This window comes from Lithobates pipiens, unplaced genomic scaffold (assembly GCF_037356315.1).
Source record: "Lithobates pipiens isolate NorthernLeopardFrog02 unplaced genomic scaffold, aLitPip1_a1.2 Scaffold_22, whole genome shotgun sequence".
In the NCBI taxonomy this organism is placed as follows: Eukaryota; Metazoa; Chordata; class Amphibia; order Anura; family Ranidae; genus Lithobates; species Lithobates pipiens.
In genome coordinates, this window is record NW_027507784.1 from 275,869,717 (window position 1) to 275,892,609 (window position 22,893).

General features: G+C 42.3%; 1 protein-coding gene across 3 annotated transcripts in view; it reads right to left on the reverse strand.

Moving 5' to 3' along the window:
• PRKAR1B (protein kinase cAMP-dependent type I regulatory subunit beta) overlaps window positions 1-22,893 on the reverse strand; it is a 372,623-nt gene that overhangs the window by 307,089 nt on the left and 42,641 nt on the right. For 2 of the 3 annotated variants that reach the window (XM_077449057.1, XM_077449058.1), the window contains exon 3: window positions 667-837. In XM_077449057.1, the coding sequence (XP_077305183.1) occupies window positions 667-837 (171 nt within the window). Of the gene's footprint in view, window positions 1-666; window positions 838-15,430; window positions 15,631-22,893 lie in introns of those variants that run through there. The other variant, XM_077449059.1, reaches the window with a different exon arrangement.

The window sequence follows — 22,893 nt, forward strand, 5'->3', positions numbered from 1 at the left end:
TGCTATCATAGCATCTGTTTGGATCTGAACTTGTGACCAGCTATAACACTAGCCATTTGAGGCCATGAAAGTTTGGTTAAGCGATGACATAAGCGCAATGGCAACTATGACAGGTTACCAGAAGCACACCTTGAATGTAGCATACATTGCACATGTCCCAGTAGGCACAATGTAAATTAAAACACTACAAAAAACACTGATATATTTCATTAAAGTGGAACTTTAGTCAGAAATCCTGCTAGAGCACTTCAGGATGGCCCCTTTTACAGGTATAACTATGTAAAACATTGAAAATAAGTGTCTATACTGTTTAAAATCCAATAATACACATTTTCACCCTGCTCTGCCATGCTCAGTTGCTCTTCATTTTTGGCATTGTGCCGGAAATCAGAGTCACTAGAAGCCAATCTGATGACAGCCTGTTGCTCAAGGGATCTGGGCTCCAGCAAAATGGCAGCCTCCAGTAAGAAGAAACAGGAGAAAATATACAGAACACACTAATTGGTAGCATAATTATTCATGTGGAATGTATGTTCCTTGCTAAAGAACTTTTTTTTATCAAGTTGGTAAAGTTGTTTACTTTTATTCAGGCTTATTCTACCAAGATGGCATTCAATAAGAGTATGCGATCCATAAAAAGAAAAAACTAAGATAAAGGTACATTACCTTCCTAACATAAGACACGGCATCTTCTTCAGTGTAAACTTCTGCACTGACTCCTCCTCTCCTGCGTCTGGCCTTAACCACCGGATTTGGAGGTGGAGGGGAGATTTCATCATCGTGAGAGTCTGATTGAGAGTTTGACTTCTGCTGAGCCAATATCTGTTTGCATTCTTCCTGCAAATATAGAATAAGATTATTAATACAAATTCACTGTCAAAACATACAAGAAAAATTATGGAAGAAAAATGATTACAAAAAAGGTTTCCACTCAGGGCAAAAATGCTATTGCGACAACTATAGATTTTGCAATCGTACTTTTATTTGCAGCTCTAAAGGCCAACTCCAGGCACATAAAAAACTGTCATTGCAGTGGGTCCCCACACTACAAGGGTTTAAAGCACACTTCTGACTAGGAGTACAGGAATAAGGTCACTCCCACAGTACAACTGGTCCCATGAAACCCCCCCTCCAAAGTTCTCCTGTCCACTGTTAGACTCCTGCCTCCCCCGTGTAGAATGCAGTCTTAACAGCCTTGCATTGTCTAGGATGATGATGAAGGACCTTCTACAACCTATAGATTGGAGGGAATCGAGAAGAGAATAGGTGCTGGTCAAACAGGGTGAGGTAAGAAATGCAGCCTTCTCATTTACCCCTAGAGATAATGAGTAGTAAACTCATGCAGAGGATGGGGGGAACCAAGCATGATAAGGGTTTTGATGGGTTTTTCCAAGGTTATATGATGGGTATCAAATGTGCCTTTGGGGTTTCAGCTTGATACTTAATAAATTGTTAAGCTGTGAAATAGTAAATGTAGGCTGTGATCCACACACAGAGCAAGTAAGCCATATGTTTCAGAGCTAACCCGTGTTTGGTAGACTTGGATATATCCATTACCACAGAGAAAGATGGCAGCCGATATGTGCCAAAGTGCCTCAGAATTTAAAAAAGATTTTGTTACTATCTATCTAGTGCAAGTGTCAGAGTCTCTAACTAGCCATCCCCTCGATTTACTTATACTCACCTTCACAGTGCATTGGAAACGGGTACACTTTAGGGTGTACCAGTACAATGCCCATGCAGGGAAAATCTACAAGCTTCCCTGTTCGTACTCTCCCGTTTTTTCTTCCCAACTGATCCACTTGACCACTGGGAGCACAGAGAAAATACTTGCTACTTCCAAGGCATGAGGAAGCATGTGCCTCATGTGATAGCATTGGTGTTTAACCAATGGCTACTCGAAATCCAGTGCTGTCACATGGAGGCAAAGAGAGATTCTGCAGTCCTCTGTAAGTGACTTGTTGCTTCCTCTCCTTACTCCAGCCAGTGGATTGGTGAGGGAGTGAAGGTGAAGGTAAATATATGCAGCTGAGGAAGGCAGAAATTTAGTGAACATGCAGCTTTGTCCTGCATGGGCAACACATTACATTATTACTTAAAAGGATAAGTCTACCTGTAAAGGATTTAAAATGTTTGCATAGACCTTGTTGAGTTTAAACGTTTTCCAGCTTCTCTACAAGTTCCAAATACCCCAGTGGTGAAATATCTGTTCATGGGTGGATATTCCCTTTAAAAAACTAAATTTTTAAAACATGTTAGGTCTTCTAATAGACTCACGTACACCAAGCAACCTTACAATTACACCATATTGTGGCTGCTTTTTCTTACCCTATATTCTGAGAAATGTTATCATAGGCCAACAAGTGCTGAAGGACCTGTTTAAGTGGCCTACGTGTCTTACAGCAATATGGGTAGTTAAAGCGAATTTTCACCCTCAGCAAAGACCTCCATTGTTTCCACCCTCAATCTCAGGACAACGCTGAGTATCAGGGTGAGTATCGGAAATGTGCCACCTGGAGCACCCGGGGGAGGAGTGGTGGACAAAGATAGGGCAATAGTAATGGCTCATTCATACCATGTCTGCACTGCTCTGCTTAGATCAACATAGACTCAACACAAGTGCACAACTTTTTCTATGTGTGGGCAGCACAAAGGTTTAGTGCTTAGTACTCCTGCCTTACAACACTAAGGTCTTTTGTTTAAATCCCAACCAGGGCACTACCTGCATGTTTGTATGTTCTCCCTGTGCTCGTGTGGATTTCCTCCTATACTCCAAAAACAAACCGGTGGGTAAATTGGCTCTAGTATGTGTATGTATGTGAGATAGGGGCCTTGGATTGTAAGCTCCTTGAAGGCAGTACGGTAAAGTGCTACATAAATTGTCAGTTGAATGAAATGTAATTTTGTGAAAATTCAATAAAAAGAAAAAAAGGTAAAAGGTGCAATGTGTTTTAACAACGCATCACACTACCCTTCACAATGCACACCACGCAATCACAGCAGAATTCCTCTGATTTTTGTGTTTTTATTATCTTGTAGCAGTTGTGATAAAGCTGCAGATTTGATATGCACTAGCTTTACTGAACATTTATTAACAATACAGTACTGTTGGCAGTTCTTTGCATGTAGAAATATGCAGTATACCTACCGCAATACAACAGCGCCCCTAGTGGCTTGTTTAACTACTACTGAAAATAACAAGTATTCTCCACTACAGGGTCAATGATCACATTTAAAAATAAAAACGCTGAAATGAACACAGTACATTTTAAGCACAGTGGCTAAGTGGACTACAGTCATCAGTTCAATTCCCAACCATAGCACTACCTGTTTGAAGTTTGCATGTTTTCTGTGTATCTGCGTGGGTTTTATCCAACACCCCAAAGACATGCTGGTAGATTAATCAGCTTATGTCTAGATTGAACCTAGTATGTGTATGAATGTAAGTTAGGGACTTTAGATTGTAAGCTACTTGAGGTAGGAACTGTTTGAATGTACAATATATGTAAAGCTGCGTAAATTGTCAGTGCTTTATAGGTACCTAAAATAAATCAAACAGGCGCAATGGTAAAAAGCTGATTATTTCTTCACATTAACTTTTATGAAAGGGTTGTCAGGGTCTAAAGTGTGCGTAAACCACAAGGTCTCATGCACATGGATGTATAGCAAGGTATGTGTGCGGAAGCATAAAATCCCTATCACTTTCCTGCACCCAGGGAGCCCCATGTGTAGCATACAGCCTAAGATACGTGGCTGCACGCAGCCCTGCAACATTTCCCAGAACATGACCGCATACAGCTCCCAGTTCAAGTGAATTGGCTCCCTGGGCACAAGAATGCGACCATGATTTTACACTTCAGCACACAGGCCCTGCAATGCAACTGTGTGCACGATTCTTAACAATGAACTTCTCTTTATTGCTCCCTTCTGCTAAATGTTTTAGTAAAAGTGTTTGCTGTATCCGTTTGATAAGTACAAAAAAAAAACAGTTGATTTTTCCAAAAATCTTGTGAGCTGATCACTGCCTGGAGGAGAAGGGCCCTTTCCTTGTGGCGGCGGCCTGCAGTGCACACCTGTGCCTGGGAGATATTTATTTTGTAGCTGGTAAGTTAAAACTACACTGGGGTACAAGGCCTCGACAAGGGGTGTGTGGGAAACCAAGATAAGCAGCACAATGTTTTACTGTGAGGGAGAGGACGCATAGCTAAACTAAACAGTAGCAGTAGTCACCAGTGGCATTTTGTGTCATTATTATAGAGAAGTGGATTTTAACTGAAGTGCCCTCTACTAACAGTCACCTATAAATGATGATGATACCACAGACTCCACTCCATTCTGCAAGTATATGGTTCCTTCTGCAGCTGTACAGGTACTACCATTGACAATGAGAGAGGGAGGGGTGTGGTGAGGGAGGTTCCTGAATGATACATACCACCAATCCCTGCCCTCTGCGTTACTTGCTACTGACCCCTGCACTCTTGGATACTTACTACAAACCTGTGCACTCTACGTTACTTACTACTGACCTCTGAGTTACATACTACTTGTGCCTGAACTCTGCTTTACTTACTACTGACCCCTGGACTCTTGGATACTTACTACAAACCTGTGCACTCTACGTTACTTACTACTGACCCCCCCCCCCCCCCCCCCGAACTCTGAATTACTTAGTACTGACCCCTGTGTTGATTACTACTGATTTGTGAACTCTGAATTACTATTGTCCCCTGAACCCTAGGTTATTTACTACTGACCCCTGTACTCTGCATTCATTACTAGTGACCCCTGAACTCTACATCACTTACTATTGACCCTTACATTCTGCATTACTTACTAATGACTCCTGAATTCTGCATTGCTTATTACCGACTCCTAAATTCTGTGGTATTTATTACTGACCCCTGAACTCTGCTTTACTTAATATTTACCCCTTAACTCTGCATCACTACTATTAACCCTTGCACTCTGCATTACTTACTACTGACTTCTGCACTACATACTACTGACCCTTGAACTCTGTGTTACTTAATACTGATCCCTGCACACTGTGTTACTTACTACTGACACCTGTGCTCTGCATTACGTATTACTGACCCCTGTGTTCTGCATTACATATTACTGATCCATAAACTCTGCTTTACCTACTACTGACCCCTTAACTCTGCATCATTTACTATTGACCCTTGTACTGTGCATTACTTACTACTAAACCCTGAAATCTGCATTACTTACTGCTGATCTCTGCACTGTGCAGAGTTCAGGGGTCAGTAGTGACTGACCCCTGCAGTTACTACTACTTACTACTAATGCTCTTGCATTGTCATGATTACTCATTTATTCTAATATAATTTCAGCATATGTGTCCTATAGAAGAAAAGTATTGGGAAGTTTTGGGAAGGTTCTGGACTCACAGAAATCACCAGCAGATAGTGGATTGTAAGAACTTGCCTACAATGCCATGCCAAGGTCTAGTGAGTACAATTCAGCAGGGGAGGGGGGTGGATTTAGGCTGGAAGTGGTTTTATCATGGGGGGTGAGGGATTGCATTAGGAAGAGAAAGTGATGTTTCTTTTGAAAGGCACTCCGTGTTTTATTAAATTTTGGACTTTGCACTCTCTGGATTACTTACCCCTGACTCTGTGTGTTACCCACTTCTGACTTCTGCACTTGTGTGTTATGCAATCTCGACCCAGAGCAAATTAGGCCTGGGTATTAGTAGACCATATTTGACCACACTCACCATTCAACAATACAAGCTATTTTCCCCACCCCCTGCTTCGCTTCGCTACTGGGCACGATCAGTAGGGTGTCCCTGAATATAATTTTTAAAAGCTAATCACCTTATCGTACATTGTACATTCGGATGTATCTATGCCCAGGAGTGAGAGGTGGATGGATCATACACATGTGAACAGCCAACTCATACAAATCAATGACAGGCTGGCTGAAGCCATGGCTGTATGCTTGGTTATATAGAAATCCCACTGGGGGAGATTTACTAACACTGGTGCACGCAGAATCTAGTGCAGCTGTCATAGTAACCAATAAGCTTATAGGTTTTATGGTCAAAGCTTAATTGAACAAAATGCAGGCCCCTTTCTCACGGACGATCCAATCAGGTCCTTTTTGACAGTTTTTCAGGCGGACCTGATCGGATGGTCTTTGTATCCCTATGGATCAGTGGGTATAAACAGACTTGTGTCCGTTTACAACCACCTACCTCCGATCCGATCCGGTCCACAAAAAAAAAAACTGAGGGAGATTCGTCCTGCTCGTATAGGTAGGTCAGATTGGAGGGCAGTCGAGCGTAAAGGGACAGCCGATCCATTTACACCCGGCTGCCACAGAACAAAGAGGGCTCGGTCCATGTGGGCTCGGTCTATGTCTGCTCTACATAAACATTTTCCACTCTGCTTAGCAAGGGATCAGTGGACAGATCCCCTGCTGGGGAAGGCGGGTCCTCCCCATGTGAAAGGGGCCTAAATCAGAAGCTGATTGGTTACTATGCACAGCTGCATCCGATTCTGTGTGCACCAGTTTTAGTAAATCTCCCCTATTGTTTACATGCTTACTGGGCCTTACGCACTGCTCCAAACTCAGGTGACCTGCGTTCAATCAGACTGTGACATGCATGGCCAGCTTTAGATATATCGATTACATAAAAAGGGCAATGATACACAAAGGGCCGCATGCAAAAACAGCAACCACTCAGGTTCCAACCTACTGTAGCGTGATCAGTGAAAAGTGATTTCTGACCGGTTGCTATGGGCCTTTTCCCTGCCATGTTGCACAGGCCCAATTTAATGTCTTTCATTCATCTTAACATGGTATCTGTCTGAGAATATGAAATTCTACAGAACATCAGACTGGTTGGTCTCTGAACAATGGACAGAGCGTTTATCTGTGCGGCTCAAGTGTGTCAGTACAGATCTGAGTAATATGATTACACACTCATATTTCCTGGGTAAATGTCAAAGCAATTTCTACTCCTAGATATAATACAATGTTGAAAGGCTTTCTTGAGATCTGCCTGTAGTTATTAAAAATGATACGCGATGTGACTACTAAAATGTGGGAGAAAATGTGAAAAATGACACCAGTACAAAAAGATAATTAAAAACGGTGATCACAGCATATTTGTGCAATAAAATATTCTATCTGCCCCTGAGGTCAAGCAGAAGAGTAAACTGTCTCTGGATGGTAATACCACCCTGCATGCTTAGTCAACTGTGGCTCTTCAGCCAGTTTCCAGAGATGCTCCTGGCCATGTTCTGCGGAGGCTTCCCTAAAGAGCACATTGTTCTCCAGCTTCTAAACATGGCTGTGGCTGTTTTTGGTACTGAAGTATCTATGAAAGAATTTGCAACAAACATTTTCTTCATCAATAAGGCTCATGCACATGGGCACATTTGCCTAGACAGAGTAAAAAATGGGCGTATTTTGGCACTGAATAGCGTGGTGTGCGCAGCCCACTGCCAGATGCTTGTCAAAATCAACGACAGGCTGAAATATGCAGCAGCTGTACACACATCTGAGCGGTACACACATACACAGCCATATAAATACAGTGACGTAAGCCCCGAAAACAGTTTGCATACAGCCCTGTATGCGATTAACGTTGCAGTGCAGTGTATTTCAGCCTGTCATTGATTTTCACAAGCTGTGTGCACTACTTGAGACTGCTGGGCATTATAAACGCCCACTTCTTATGCTGTATGGGCAAATACGTCTGTGTGCATGAGCCTATAAACTCTTATGAATTAATTTCTATCATTCACATTTATCCAATTTAACGAGGAAGTAAACCCTGATGAGTTTACTTCCTCTTTCATTCCCTGCAATGGTAAAGCATAATGGACTACTATGCATCGCATAGTAGTCCATTATGTGTCACTTACCTGACACAGGAGCCAGCGATGTCACCGCTGTCCCCTGTAGTCCAGCGCATCCATCTTCTTGGTGGGTCTCGCTGCTCCGACGCTGTCATTCGGCAAAGCCGCAATGACGTCACTCCCGCGCATGCGCACGGGAGCCGCCACACGCGGCATATCGCCGTTGATGGGTGCCGCGATCAGTGCGCCTGCGCCCCGCTGTCTGCGAAGCATGCGCCGTAGACAGCGGTGCTGTCGGAGATATTTCTTGGACCTACAGGTAAGCCTTAATCTAGGCTTACCTGTAGGTCAAAGTGTGTTGTAAGGGTTTACAACCACTTTAAAAGCTTCTGCTCTTCCATCAATGATTATCTCTGTGTTTTAGAGACTACACAAATTTACATGGTTGCTTAAATGGCAGGTTGTACAGATGCATATTTTGTGATGATTCTTTGTACTATAGCTCCATATTTTGTGTTGGAGCATGTATTGTAGATACCTGTAGATAACGTATTTATACTTTTTTCCCCTAAAAATCAGGGGGAAATCATGGGTGCATGTTATACGCCGACCCCGTGCCAATTTTGAGCCTGTGGGTGGCTTTTGCCCGTTCTCGGCGGCTTTTGGCCACCTTCAGCTGTTCTCGGCATCTTTCGGCCGAAAGCCGCCAAGAAAGGCCGAGAGCGGCCGAAAGTCACAGAGAATGGCCAAAAGCCAGCGAGAACAGCCGAAAGCTGCCGAGAGTGGCCGAAATCGGCCGAGAGCGTCAGAAAGCCGCCCAGAACAGCTGAAAGCGTCTGAAAGCAAGACATCCGGCTTTGTATCTCGGCGTGGCGCCATTTTTAAATGGCAAAGGTTGCAAATGACACTGACAAGGCTGCATGACAAGGCTGCAAATGACACTGATAAGGCTGCATTGATGGGCATTTAAATGTAAGTTTTTTTCCTTAAACTTCCCTCCTAAAAGTTTTTTTCCTTAAAATTCCCTCCTAAACTTGGGGTGCGTGTTATACGCCGGCACGTGTTATACACCGATAAATACGGTGTTTTGTTTTTTTTTTGTTTAAAAAAAAAAATGATTTTATGTATATGACTTTGTTGTTTTGGTCTAGTTTTAATTTGTCATACTTTTACAGTCCCAGTTCTTGGACATGACCTTTTTTCGTAGTTCTGTCATTAATTTGTATAATACACTTACTATAGGTTTTAACTGCATATGTTTCAGGGCACAGATAATCCTACCTAAAAGAGTCATTGTAAGTAACTTAGCGCAATTCCTATACTTAAAACTTGCCCTAATACTGGCCATACAAGTGGCAAATTTGATCACAAAAATTGCTTTCGACATTTTTATCGAAATTGCTAATTAAACAAAGAATAAAATGACAGCTTTGACTAAAGTAAAGAAGTAGAATCAAAATTACCCTAATCAAATGTAGTGATACAATTGAATCACTTTGTCTGTAATTGCTGTAGTTTTTCATTTTAATGTTATTTTAATTCAGTCTCAATTTCCCTTCAGCCTTCCTTTAAAAAATGTTACAGAAGTTGCTATGCCAAGTGTATAGACAGAAAACATTTCAATAAAAATTTCGGCACATTACATATACAAGCCCTGTTTTGACATTACAATTAACCGGATTCTGGTAGTTGTAGGTAGTAAATTGTGTAATATCTGACAATTATTGTAGTTTGTATTTATGATTCCCAGTGGATAGAAAGTGGTTGGATTTGTTGGCTGAAAATTCTCACATGTATATTTAAAGTGGTTGTAAAAGCTAAAGGTTTTTTTAGTGCTGCGAGCCCCACAGCCCCCCCGCTAATACTAATACTCACCTGAGCCCCTCTCAATCCAGCGATGTGCACAAGAGCCTTGGTTGCCCCAGGACTCCCTCTCCTCATTGGCAAGTGAGCAGATGAGGAGAGAGTGGGGGCCGAGTCACAACTTTATGTGTATTATGCACATATAGAGCAGGGCTCAGGAGAGAGCCCCCATAGCAAGTGGCATGCTATTCGGGGGAATTGTCAAGGGGGAGGAGCAGGGAACCCAAGAAGAGGGGGATGGGGGTTGTCCTGTGCAAATCCACTGCACAGAGCAGGTAAGTAACATGTTTGTCCATGTTTGTTATTTATCTTTTTAAAAAGCTGAACCTTTAACCTCCCTGGCGGTGTGATTCAGTCCGGTTTTAAGTGCTGAAAGCTGTACAATTATTTTGCATGGAAATTTGGCGTTTTATTTTGTAGTCCTGTAATTCTTAGGAATAACTCTCTTAAATCTCTTCAAACCAGAGTCTAGCGGACATCCCGGGTATGATAAAGTTTATAATATAATAAAGAATAATAAAAATTATTCAATAATGTAATCAAATCCTAAAACACTGAAAAAGGGACATGTTTTGGTTGCTATGGGCAATCTCCAAATTCCAGGCAGAAAAAACTGTATTTATAATAAAAGTGCATGCAGGGCACTGCACAGACCACTAGGGACAAAGGAGGTGTGTAATTTTTAATACAGCACGGTAATCTGTAAGATTACCGTGCTGTGTGTGTTTTGTGTCTTTTTACTTTTTTGAATTTGCCGCCGTTCTCCGCTCCCGTGCGCCGTAACGCCGCAGGGAACGGAGCTCGGCGGCATTCGGCACTGCGAATCGAGCGGAGGACAGCTCGCTCACACAGTGCGGGGGACATCGCTGGATCCAGGGGACAAGGTAAGTAACTCTCCCTGTGTCCTCCCCTGCATCCAGCGATGCGATCCCGAGTCTGGCTCGGGGTTACCGCTCCTATCAGTAAATTCCTAACCCGAGCCAGACTCGGGATTACCGCTAGGGGGGTTAATACCACTTTAACTTACCCCTACAACTAAGCTTCAGCCTTACTGTCCACTTTAACCCGCCTCACGCCAGCCGGCCATCAAATGACGGCCAGGCGGCGCAGCTCTCGTTCTGGGCAGGCTTCATATGATGCACTCCCAGAACGACCACTCTCGCATGCCCCTGGGGGCGCGCATAGCAGCGATCATGATGCGGTGTGTCAGTCAGACACACCACTACACCGATCTCGGTAAAGAGCCTCTGACGGAGGCTCTTTACCACGTGATCAGCCATATCCAATCACGGCTGATCATGATGTAAACAGAAAGAGCCGTTGATTGGCTTTTCCTAACTCGTGTCTGACAGACGCGAGTAGAGGAGAGCCGATCGGCTGCTCTCCTGGCAGGGGGGGTCTGTGCTGATTGTTTATCAGTGCAACCCCCCTCGGATGCCGCCAGGACCACCAGGGATTGGCTCCACCCTGGACCAACAGGTATGCCACCCTAGTCCACCAGGGAAAATCCAAACAGTGCTCAGGCAGCTGCCAATCAGTGCCAATCCCAAATGCCTGCCAGTGCAACTGCATTCAGTGATGCCTATCAATGTCATCTATGAGTGCCGCATATCAGTGCCCATCAGTGCCGTTCAGTGCCCAATAGTGCCGTCCATCAGTGCCCAGCAGTGCTGCATATCAGTGCCACCCATAAGTACCCATCAATGCAGCCTTTCACTGCGTATCAATGTTGCCTATCAGTGCCCATCAGTGCCCACCAGTACCACCCATGAGTGCCCATCAGTGTCGCCTATCAATGCCCATCAGTGCTGCATATCAGTGCCACTCATCAGTGTCACGTACCAGTGCCCATCAGTACCGCCTATCAGTGCCCATTGTCAGTGCCCATCAGTGCCACCTTATTGATGACACTTCATTGGAGCTGCCTTATCAGTGCCCATCAGTGACTGTTGGTATAGAAAAGTCTTTCAAGTAAACCATACCTATAATAGAAGACTTTAAACACTTAAATTAGAGCAGAAATTGGGTGCTACTACCCAATATGATCAGATGATTGTTTACCTGGGGGTGGAAAGGCAGTCGCACAGCTACAGTAGCAATCATGAGAAAAGATGGTCTGCAACTCCTTACTTACTCTTCAAAATCTTCAAAATGTATTGCTTCTCCATAAAAGACACAGACAGCAGACCTTAAGTAGACCTCTCAACATTGCAGGCCTTGTTCACTACCTTTAAACACTTACCTTTCCAACATCACCACAAATCACTCTGATCCTGCAAATTGGCCCCCAAAGTTTGCTGGGAAACCAATACTTTTACGTATCACGTCTCCTAAATCACCTGTTACTCTCACTGGTTCTTTTTGTGGACCTTCAATCATAGTATCAAGCATAGTAATCAAGCATAGTAATGTGGAGCTCAACAGAGGGAATCAATGAGAGCTTCGGAGTAATCAGGAGATCAACACTCCTGGAAGTGTTGATTTCCCAAAGGACCATTTCCAAGATTAAAGTGGCACTGTGGGCAGCAGAAAGGGTAAATATTGTATATACAGTCTTCTATTATGGGTATAGCTTGCCTATATTAGTTTTCTATAGTGACAGGTTAGCTTAATGTTTTATCCTTTGGATTTGGGATGTGCTGCTCATTTTGGTTCTCAAACAGTATTCTTCCCAGTAACCCTTACACCAGTGGTGGTCATCCTACTTTATATCAGAGACCTAAAGTGCGGACCCTGGGATTACCAAAGGGTCGCACATAAAATGTATTGAATGTAATGATACTACAGAAAGCTGTCAAAGATTGCAGACGTGCAGGAGATGTTCGAAGACCCAGGACATTCAGGGCTTCCACATCTGTGCTCACAAAAGATCCTTCAACATTACCTGTGCCGCATTTGATATTTCTCACAGCAAGATCCATTATAAAAAGGGGTAATAAAGACATAAAAAGAGAAAAGGGATGAACAGCACAGAAAAATATGGAAACCAATCTAAAGAATATTTTTTGTTCGCTAAATTGTGAACACATCAAAACAAAGACTACACAAGGTCACGAGGGCTGCACAGTAAGTGCCAAAGGGATGCAGGTCAGGTGCCAGGGCCTTACACTAACCCATCCATATGTCATACAAGGGAAATATATCAGAATGAAACTCCCAGGGTCAGAGTCAACTGCTTTAGCTGTGGGTAGCATTTGTGAGTTTTTAATCTGTACATCTTCCAGGGCTATTTCTTTTTTATAGTATACATCCCGTCATAAGGAAAGTACAATGATTGCCTTTGCTGGTCTCCTTGTGAAAGTCAAACCTGGAAAGAGCATGCTGTGAACAAGTGTCAGAAAAGTCTTATCCTATACTTGTTCCTGGTCAATAACTCAGAAAGCACTAAAGCCAAAGCTTCAGCATGATAGCCAGGAAACTAGCATTCTCAAAAGGAAGGTCCAGTAATGGCAGCTTCCATGATTCTCACATGACAGGGCATCTTTAACACCTTGCATGCAAAGTAAGCAATTGCCTCCAACCTTAATAGGCCATATGCTGTACATCAGGGATATGCAATTAGCGGACCTCCAGCTGTTGCAAAACTACAAGTCCCATCATGCCTCTGCCTCTGGGTGTCATGCTTGTGGCTGTCAGAGTCTTGCTATGCCTCATGGGACTTGTAGTTCTGCAACAGCTGGAGGTCCGCTAATTGCATATATCTGCTGTACATGCTGGCCATACATATGGCAAGCACATTTGATTGTAGAAATCATATTAAATATAAGTTGAATGCAACAAATGAATCCTCCAATTGAGTGAAACCAGTTGATTGGACAGACATAATTTTAGTTTTTATTGAAATTGATTGTATTGATGACTGTTGATTTATAATTGACCGATTTTTCTTTTTGGTTAATTTATGATTGTTTTTCTGTTTTGTTTTTTTTTATGAAAAAAAAAGTTACGGAGGATGGGGAGGGGGTAAAAAGGTATGTTTTATACATTGGAGTTGAGTCACTAAAGGCAACTAGGTTGTTCACTATGAAAAGTTTGCAAGTTTCCTCCTTAGTTAATGAGGGGGAAAAAAAACAAGCACATATATTGGTATATATATATATATATATATATATATATATATATATATATATATATATATATATCGTATTGTTGCATTGTACAGACGAACCAGCCTGCCGATATAAGCGCTCTATCACCCCTCATCTTCTATACGCTGCAAAATCTCTTATCCCTCACTTTTTGGAAGTAAACTACTATATTGTTCAACAATGGCTACAAGTAGTTGAACACATCTACCATGTGGAGGATCTTACATATGAACAAAGAGATTTAGCCCCTGTTGCACATAAGATATGGGCCTGCTGGTTCGCCTTCACTTTCTCCCCTACCTATGCTGAACGCATATCTCAACACACCTGATTATGTTTAATGCATATAGAGTTTTTACTACCCCTTATGAGTGATGCAGGAGCCTCTCATCTTACCCCACCCTCCCTTTTACTAATCTTCCCTCGTTTCTCTCTTTCTCTAATACAGGCATACCCCAATTTTAAGTACATAATGGGGTTTATTTACTAAAGCTGGAAAGTGCAAAATCAGGCTCACTTCTGTATAGAAACCAATGAGCTTCCAGGTTTTATTACCAAAGCTTAATTGAACAAACTGGGGTTAGAAGCTCATTGGTTTATATGCAGCAGTGAGCCTGATTTTGCACTTTCCAGCTTTAGTAAATAAACCCCATTGTGTACTTAAAAGTGGGGTATGCCAGTATCTTTCTTGTCTAACTTTTCCATTCTTCCTCTGGAGACATATCTTCAGGTTTTTCATATTCGTTATGTGTGATATTCGCCATACATATGGACTGGTTAATTACCTGCAGAATTGTCAAGATCGGTCTAGACATCTGTAACCATATTTTGTGTCATTCTAAATGGATGTATGTATAACACCTTGCAATGTTTTACACTTTTGTCTGTTATCATTCTCTTTTCAATAAAAAATGTATTGAAAAACAAAAAAAAGATTTTGGTGTGAACATGATTGGATGATGGAAGTCAACAGAGCTTCACCTAATTCTCAAAGCCAAAGGAAAATTCCCTCGAAAAATGAACAGCCCATTTGCCTTTAGTAGGTCAACCCTATTGTGTTTCCTAATGATTGTAAGTTTGAAGAAAGTTTTTTTTTATATGAATTATAGACACATATTTGTGAATAATCAATATAAACTACAATCTGATCAAAACAGAAAAGTGCTTGTTACGGTATATAGTTGTTCAAGCAATCACCTGCAATCAACCCTACAGGTACACTTATCCTAAAGCCGCATACACACCATCGGATTTTCCGAAAGCAAATGTGTGATGATAGGCTGTTGGTGGAAAATACGACCATTTGTATTAGGCTTTAGTCTATAGGTATGGCCAGCTAACAAAGAAAAGTCCACCGGCATGTCTCCACAAGTCTATAATTAAATAGCATAACTTATACACATCTCAGAATTTGCCAAGAATAGTGGTTTTCTGGCCTCTCGGAAAACTTCAAACTTGTCAAAATGCACTACTCCGTTCTTGAAACCTGCGAAAAAGCGCCTGGCACATCACAGCTGAATTCCTTCCCCAACCACGGCTACCGCACATTCTAAACATTTCACTGAGCTGACAAACACATTACAGACAGGCAATAAATCTGACGGACTGTAAAAATATCAAGACAATAAGCGCAATAGCTGGAGTTACCATGTGATTCGGAGACTACTCAAGTCTAATCCCCCTAAACAAACAGCAGCTGTGTTATTGGGAGCTTTTGTGTACACAGCTTCTTGGTCAGGTACGGTTCCCATTGCTTGAATCCATGAGCAGGCAGGTAGAAGCCGGGCCCAGCGTCTTTAGCAGGCATCCTCATGTCCCATGAACTGCCATGCAGAGCTAAATGGCTTCTAGAGAAAACGGACTCTGCATACGATAAGCTCTTCAAACATCAGATACATACTGTTGCTTGTAAATCCAATGGCAGTAAACAGCTCACTATTCTGACGCTGCCATGACAACCGGCTAATTCTCCCCCTCTCATTCTCTCTATGGCACAGATCTTTCTTAATAGCTCCAAATCCAGTCCACTTATACCTGCGGTGAAAACTATGTCATTTGGTCAGAGTGGAGGAAATTTCGACAGTGAAAAGTAATTAAATTGTGTTTGTCCGCACCGATGGAGCTTATTTATGAAAAAGTGGAGCACAGAGGGACTGATCATCAGGAGCGACCAATCAGAATTAATCTTTAAAATGAAGCAAATTCGTTGCTTTTGCACCATTGTTCATCTGTCAACCCTATTAGGAGGGGCAAGGCTGAGTGTTTCCGAATGTGGCTCTTCCACTATGCGTACAGCTCCATTCCTTTTAATATGAACAGAGTGACCAAGCTCTGCAAATAGGGAGCGTATCCACACCACTGTGAGACATCGTAGTTAGATGTAATCATGTTCAAGATTATGTTCTACTGTCTTGTGCTTGGCACTGAGAGAAGAATGAATACGGAGAAGCAGAGGTGCAGCAAATCACTTCGATTAAACCTGCTCACACAATTTGGGTCTTTGCAGGGGTGTGAAAAGCAGGTCCTTGGTTTGTCTTGCCTCTCCCGTCCAATGAATTAAGAGGCATTTTTTTATTTTATTTTTAGATAATTAAAAAAAAAAAGTTATTTTATGAAAGTGTTTTACATACCTAGTTTTCACATATAGCTTGCATTTACTTATGCACTTGTATACAAGTAGTAGTAGAGGCATATCCCACTTTTAAGTATGCAATGGGGTTTATTTACTAAAGCTAGAAAGTGTAAAATCAGGCTCACTTCTGCATAGAAACCAATCAGCTTCCAGGTTTTATTACCAAAGCTTAAATGAACAAGCTGGTGTTAGAAGCTTATTGGTTTCTATGCAGAAATGAGCCTGATTTTGCACTTTCTAGCTTTAGTAAATAAACCCCATTGTGTACTTAAAAGTGGGGTATGCCTGTACTATGTACCACAGGATATACAGGCATACCCCACTTTTAAGTACACAATGGGGTTTATTTATTAAAGCTGGAAAGTGCAAAATCAGGCTCACGTCTGCATAGAAACCAATCAGCTTCCAGGTTTTATTACCAAAGCTTAATTGAACAAGCTGGGGTTAGAAGCTCATTGGTTTCTGTGCAGAAGTGATCCTGATTTTGCGCTTCCCAACTTTAGTAAATAAACCCCATTGTTTACTTAAAAGTAGGGTATGCCTGTATATGCAGTGGTACATAGTACAGGCATACCCCACTTTTAAGTACATAAAAGAGGGGTATGGGTGTATACAGTATATACAATATATTACCAAAAGTATTGGGACACCTGCCTTTACATGCACATAAACTTTAATGGCATCCCAGTTTTGGTCCATAGGGTTCAATATTGAGTTGGCCCGCTCTTTTCAGCTATAACAGCATCAACTCCTCTGTAAAGACTATCCACTAAGTTTAGGAGGGTGTCAATGGGAATGTTTGACCATTCTTCCAGAAGCGCATTTGTGAGGTCAGGCACTGATGTGGACATGAAGGCCTGTCTCTACCCCAGTGTTTCTCAACTCCAGTCCTCAAGGCGCCCCAACAGGTCATGTTTTCAGGATTTCGCTCAGATGCAACGGCTGTGGTAATTACTAAGGAAGTGAAACAGATCAAATCACCAGTGCAAAATAATGGAAATCCTGAAAACATGACCTGTTGGGGCGCCTTGAGGACTGGAGTTGAGAAACACTGCTCTACTCTAATTCATCCCAAAGGTGTTCTACCAGGTTGAGGTCAATACTCTGTGCAGTCCAGTCAACTCGCTCATCCGTATCTTTATGGCCCTTGCTTTGTGCACTGGTCCAAATCATTTGGTGAAGGGGGAGTATTGTGTTGGGTTGCTTTTCAGAGGTTGAGCTTGGCCTCTTATTTCCAGTGAAGGGAAACTTTAACAGCTTCAGCCCCCCGGAAGATTTTACCCCCTTCCTGACCAGAGCACTTTTTGCGATTTGGCACTGCGTCACTTTAACTGAAAATTGCACGGTCGTGCGATTTTGCACCCAAACAAAATTTACATCCTTTTTCCCACAAATAGAGCGTTCTTTTGCTGGTATTTGATCACCTCTGTGGTTTTTATTTTTTGCGCTATAAACAAAAAAAGAGAGAACATTTTGAAAAAAAGCTATATTTTTTACTTTTTGCTATAATAAATATCCCCCAAAAATATATTAAAAAAATAATAATTTTTCCTCAGTTTAGGCCAATATGTATTCTTCTACATATTTTTGGTAAAAAAAAAAAAAATCGCAATAAGCGCATATTGATTGGTTTGTGCAAAAGTTATAGCGTCTAGTCACAAAGTAAGTGCACCTTTAAATGAGGTGAATGCAATTATTGCAGTTGGATATGGAAGGCAAAGACAATCCGCCTAACCAATGGATAACTATGGACCTCTAAGGAAGCTACTGTATTTACTGTGATACAATAGGAGCTGTGTGCTATATGGAGTGCAGCTGCAAAGCATTTTACATGGGGAAAACAAAAAGACCCTTTTCAAAAACACATAAGATATTATGTATATAAAATAACAAATGGTAAAATGGAATCAGAGATTAGTAGCCATATAGGCCTATACCATAATTTTGAGTTAAAGCATATGAAGTTATTTGCCCTATAACATGTAGGAGGAGATATTGACAAAAGACTCCTGCAGCTGGAGACTCAATGATTTTCAGGCTTCAAGCAACCAAGTCACCTGGTTTGAAGGAACAGATACGTTTCATATCATTCCTCTGAACTTCCTCCTCCCCTCCCCCCACTATGTATTTTTGAACTGACTATTATATTACGATGTTCACTTAAGAACCTATGGCTATGTCCATTCATGATTGTAGTTAGCATTAATTACAATTTTTAGACTTTAAGATATAAATTGGACCTTTGGGGTAATAAAGATAATTTGGGGACACACTTTTTTCAGATATGGATGACTTGTGGTGATTTTGTTTGCATTTTGAGCGATTGGCTGTTGTGCCCATTGGAGGGATTTTTCTCCCCCTTCCCCCCACTACCTGGTTTCTTTTACTGAGCGGTCAATCCTGGTTTAGCCAATATGTGAGGACAATTGAATATGTGAGCCCTAAGTTTATTTTCTTTTGGCAATTTACTGATTGATATAACTAAGCAATGTTAGGTGAAATTCTTTTCACCCTAAAGAAAATATCTATTTTAGTATGAATATTTTTTTCTATATTTCCTTTGCTGGAATGCCCTATATTTACCCTGATCTATATTTTAGATTTTGGCCACTATATAATACATTAGAATAAGGATCTTTATGAGAGAGTGAATAATATCCATACTTCAGGTGTGTTTTGGTAGTTGGACACAAGATGGTAACCTTGAGTCATTTTATATGTACATGGATTTGGGAAATAGGTGTCCTATAGTTTGATTCAGCAGATGGCGCTATTTCTATCTGCATACATTGTTTGGTGTGGCTTTTATCCCAGTTTTTGATGGAAAGATCAGACTCTATACTTGAGTTTGTGGTGGGACGTGGCGGTATTGTATGCCCCAGTGTCCAGATCCCTTAGTTTGCCCTCATATTTGAGGGGAATGAGGGGTTCCCGCTGGATGCTGTTTGGCTTAGGCCACACATCCCGCCTTTACTGCGCAAGCGCAAAATTTTGTTGTGGCATATTTAGGAGCGTCAGTCTCAGCTGTTTCAGCCGAGTGCTGACGTCATAGGAAGGCGATTTTGGCACCACTCCAATCCTATTAAAAGGAGGTTTTGAGTACTGATGTATGTGGATCTTAACTTGGAGGTAGTTTGAGCTGATATGGAGGATTCTTTTCCAATGGACCAGGATTAAGGGCAGACTCTTGTAGGAAATACAAGGTATGTTTATGGTGTCTTTGTGGGGTCTTTCGATTGACAGAGTAACATGATTGAGCAGGTTATTTTTTGGAATTTGTTTATTGAGATTATTCTCATATGCTATTTACAGATTGGACACCGTGCCTACCACCTGAGTCATATAGACTGATCCTAGCAGGATACTCCCTATTCTGGTTTGATACCATTTCCTAGGTATGTTTATTTATGTATAAATGCTTTTTTAGAGAAGCAAACATTATGGTGGGGGGATTTATTCACCACTCTTGACTATATTTTATTTTTAGTTGCCTCTTTGAATATGGTATGGTGGTAGCTGAATCGTTTACCTCTGTGTATTAGACCTCTTTCTGGCTTGTCTGGGTGGGGCCCTTTTTGGGCTGATTTGCCTGCCCACTTGATGTTGAGCAGTCATCTGATTCACATATAAGTGCTCTGGTAGAAGTATGTCTTTACCCTTAACGGGTTCCCCAGATTCAGTATTGTCTTAATATAAGTTTTCATATTCATGTGTATACCATTATCATTATGTAATGAATATGTATAGCTATGAATCCATATTATGTATATTTATTTCTTTTACAGCATCACTACTTACCCATCTGCCCTCCATTAGAACCCCCTGAAGAAGCCAACAAGGAGAAACGCGTTGGGATGTGGCTATCTCCTTGATTCAATTTCCCTGTACTGATGTCTTTGTTGAGATATATGTTATATCTAATTAGTTACTACAGGGGGCGATATCTTTTGGAGACTATGCTGCTGTTACAATGGTTTTAATATGGTGTCTTATGTTTTATGAGACACATTTTTATTAATATACCGTATATACTCGAGTATAAGCCGAGATTTTCAGCCTCTTTTTTGAGGCTGAAAGTGCCCCCCTCGGCTTATACTCGAGTCATCGCTGTCTGCCCGCTCGATCAGCGTGTCGAGCAGACAGACAGCGGCCATTCTAGGATTCAAAAGCCGCGCCTCCGGCTCCACCTTCGCCTGTGATAGGCGGAACACTGAATTTCCCAGCAGCCTGTGTTCCGCCTATCACGGACATCGTATCATCCTCGTACTACGGACGAGGATGATACGATGTCCGTGATAGGCGGAACACAGGCTGCTGGGAAATTCAGTGTTCCGCCTATCACAGGCGAAGGCGGCGGCGCAGCTTTTGAATTTTACAATGGCCGCCGAGGCGCCGACGAAGAGGGCACGGGACGGAGGCAAGGCAAGGCACGGCACGGGACGGGACGGGACGGAGGCAAGGCACGGCGGCAAGGCACGGCGGCAAGGCACGGCACGGGACGGAGGCAAGGAGGCAAGGCACGGGACGGAGGCTCGGGACAAAGGCTCGGGACACAGGTAGGCTGGACACACACACACACACACACACACACACACACACACACACACACACACACACGGATGGAGACACACACACACAGGGATGGATGGATGGATGGAGACACACACAGGGATGGATGGATGGAGACACACACACACAGGGATGGATGGATGGATGGATGGAGACACACACACACAGGGATGGATGGATGGATGGACACACACACACACAGGGATGGATGGACGGACACACAGGGATGGACGGACACACAGGGATGGACGGACACACAGGGATGGACGGACACACACACAGGGATGGACAGGCATGTCTCACCCTCGGCTTATACACGAGTCAATAAGTTTGCCAGTTTTTTTGGGGGTAAATTGGGGGCCTCGGCTTATATTCGGGTCGGCCTATACTCGAGTATATACGGTAATAAAAAAAACTTTTTATTCTATATGGTGTATGACTAATTATTCCAGAGGGAGGTTTTTAGCACCTCTAAAGTCCCAACCTTTTTTGGCTTGGCCAGTCCAACACCTTTACCCTCAGCTTCTTTAGCAAGGCAGTGGTCGTCTTGGAGGTGTTTTTGAGCTCATTATCATGTTGGAATACTGCCCTGCAGCCCAGTCTCTGAAGGGAGGGGATCATGCTTCAGTATGTCACAGTACATGTTGCTATTCATGGTTCCCTCAATGAACTGTAGCTCCCCAGTTCTGGCAGCACTTATGCAGCCACAGACCATGACACTCCCACCATCATGCTTGACTGGTTGCTACCACACACACTTGATATCATCTGAACAAAATAAGTTTATCTTGGTCTCATGAGACTACAGGACACGGTTACAGTAATCTATGTCCTTAGTCTGCTTGTCTTTTGCAAACTGTTTCTGGGCTTTCTTGTGCATCATCTTTAGAAGAGACTTCCTTCTGGGATGACAGCCATGCAGACCAATTTGATGCAGGGTGCGGCATCTGGTCTGAGCACTGATAGGCTGACCTCCCACCCCTTCAACCTCTGCAGCAATGCTGGTAGCACTGATACGTCTATTTCCCAAAGACAACCTCTGGATGTGATGCTTAGCACGTGCACGTTCTGAGTGGAATCTGTCCTGTTAAACTGCTGTATGGCCTTGGCCACCGTGCTGCAGCTCAGTTTCAGGGTCTTGTCACTCTTCTTATAGCTTAGGCCATCTTTATGTAGAGCAACAATTCTTATTTTCAGACCCTCAGAGAGTTCCTTGCCATGAGGTGCCATGTTGAACTTACAGTGACCAGTTTGAGAGAGTGAGAGCGATAACACCAAATTTAACACACCTGAGACCTTGTAACACTAACAAGCCACATGACACTGGAGAGGGAAAATAGCTAATTGGGCCTAGTTTGGACATTTTCACTCAGAGGTGTACTCACTTTTGTTGCCAGTGGTTTAGACATTAGTTGAGTTGACACATTGAGTTTTTTTGGAGGGGACAGCAAATTTACACTGTTATACAAGCTGTACACTCACTACTTGTAGCAAAGTTTCATTTCTTCAGTGTTGTCACATGAAAAGATATAATAAAACATTTACAAAAATGTGAGGATTGTACTCACTTTTGTAAGATACTATGTATATATATATATATATATATATATATATATATATATATATATGTAGCGCACTACCCCCGTAGGAGCTGCTGGTTTAGTTGTAATATCTGCCAAACACCCCTACTGCCATACACATCACAACCCATAGAAATTGAGACAGTCAATATTAGAATTTTATACTTGGTTTTATTTGCAGAACTTGAACTTGGGTAGGAAAAGGATTGTTTGAGATGTTCTTTTGCTGCTTATCAATTCTTCCCTTGACTTCTTGTGCACATTCTTAGGCCGCGTACACACGCGGGGACTGTTCGCTCAACTTTGTTCGTCAAACAGTTTCAGCGGAC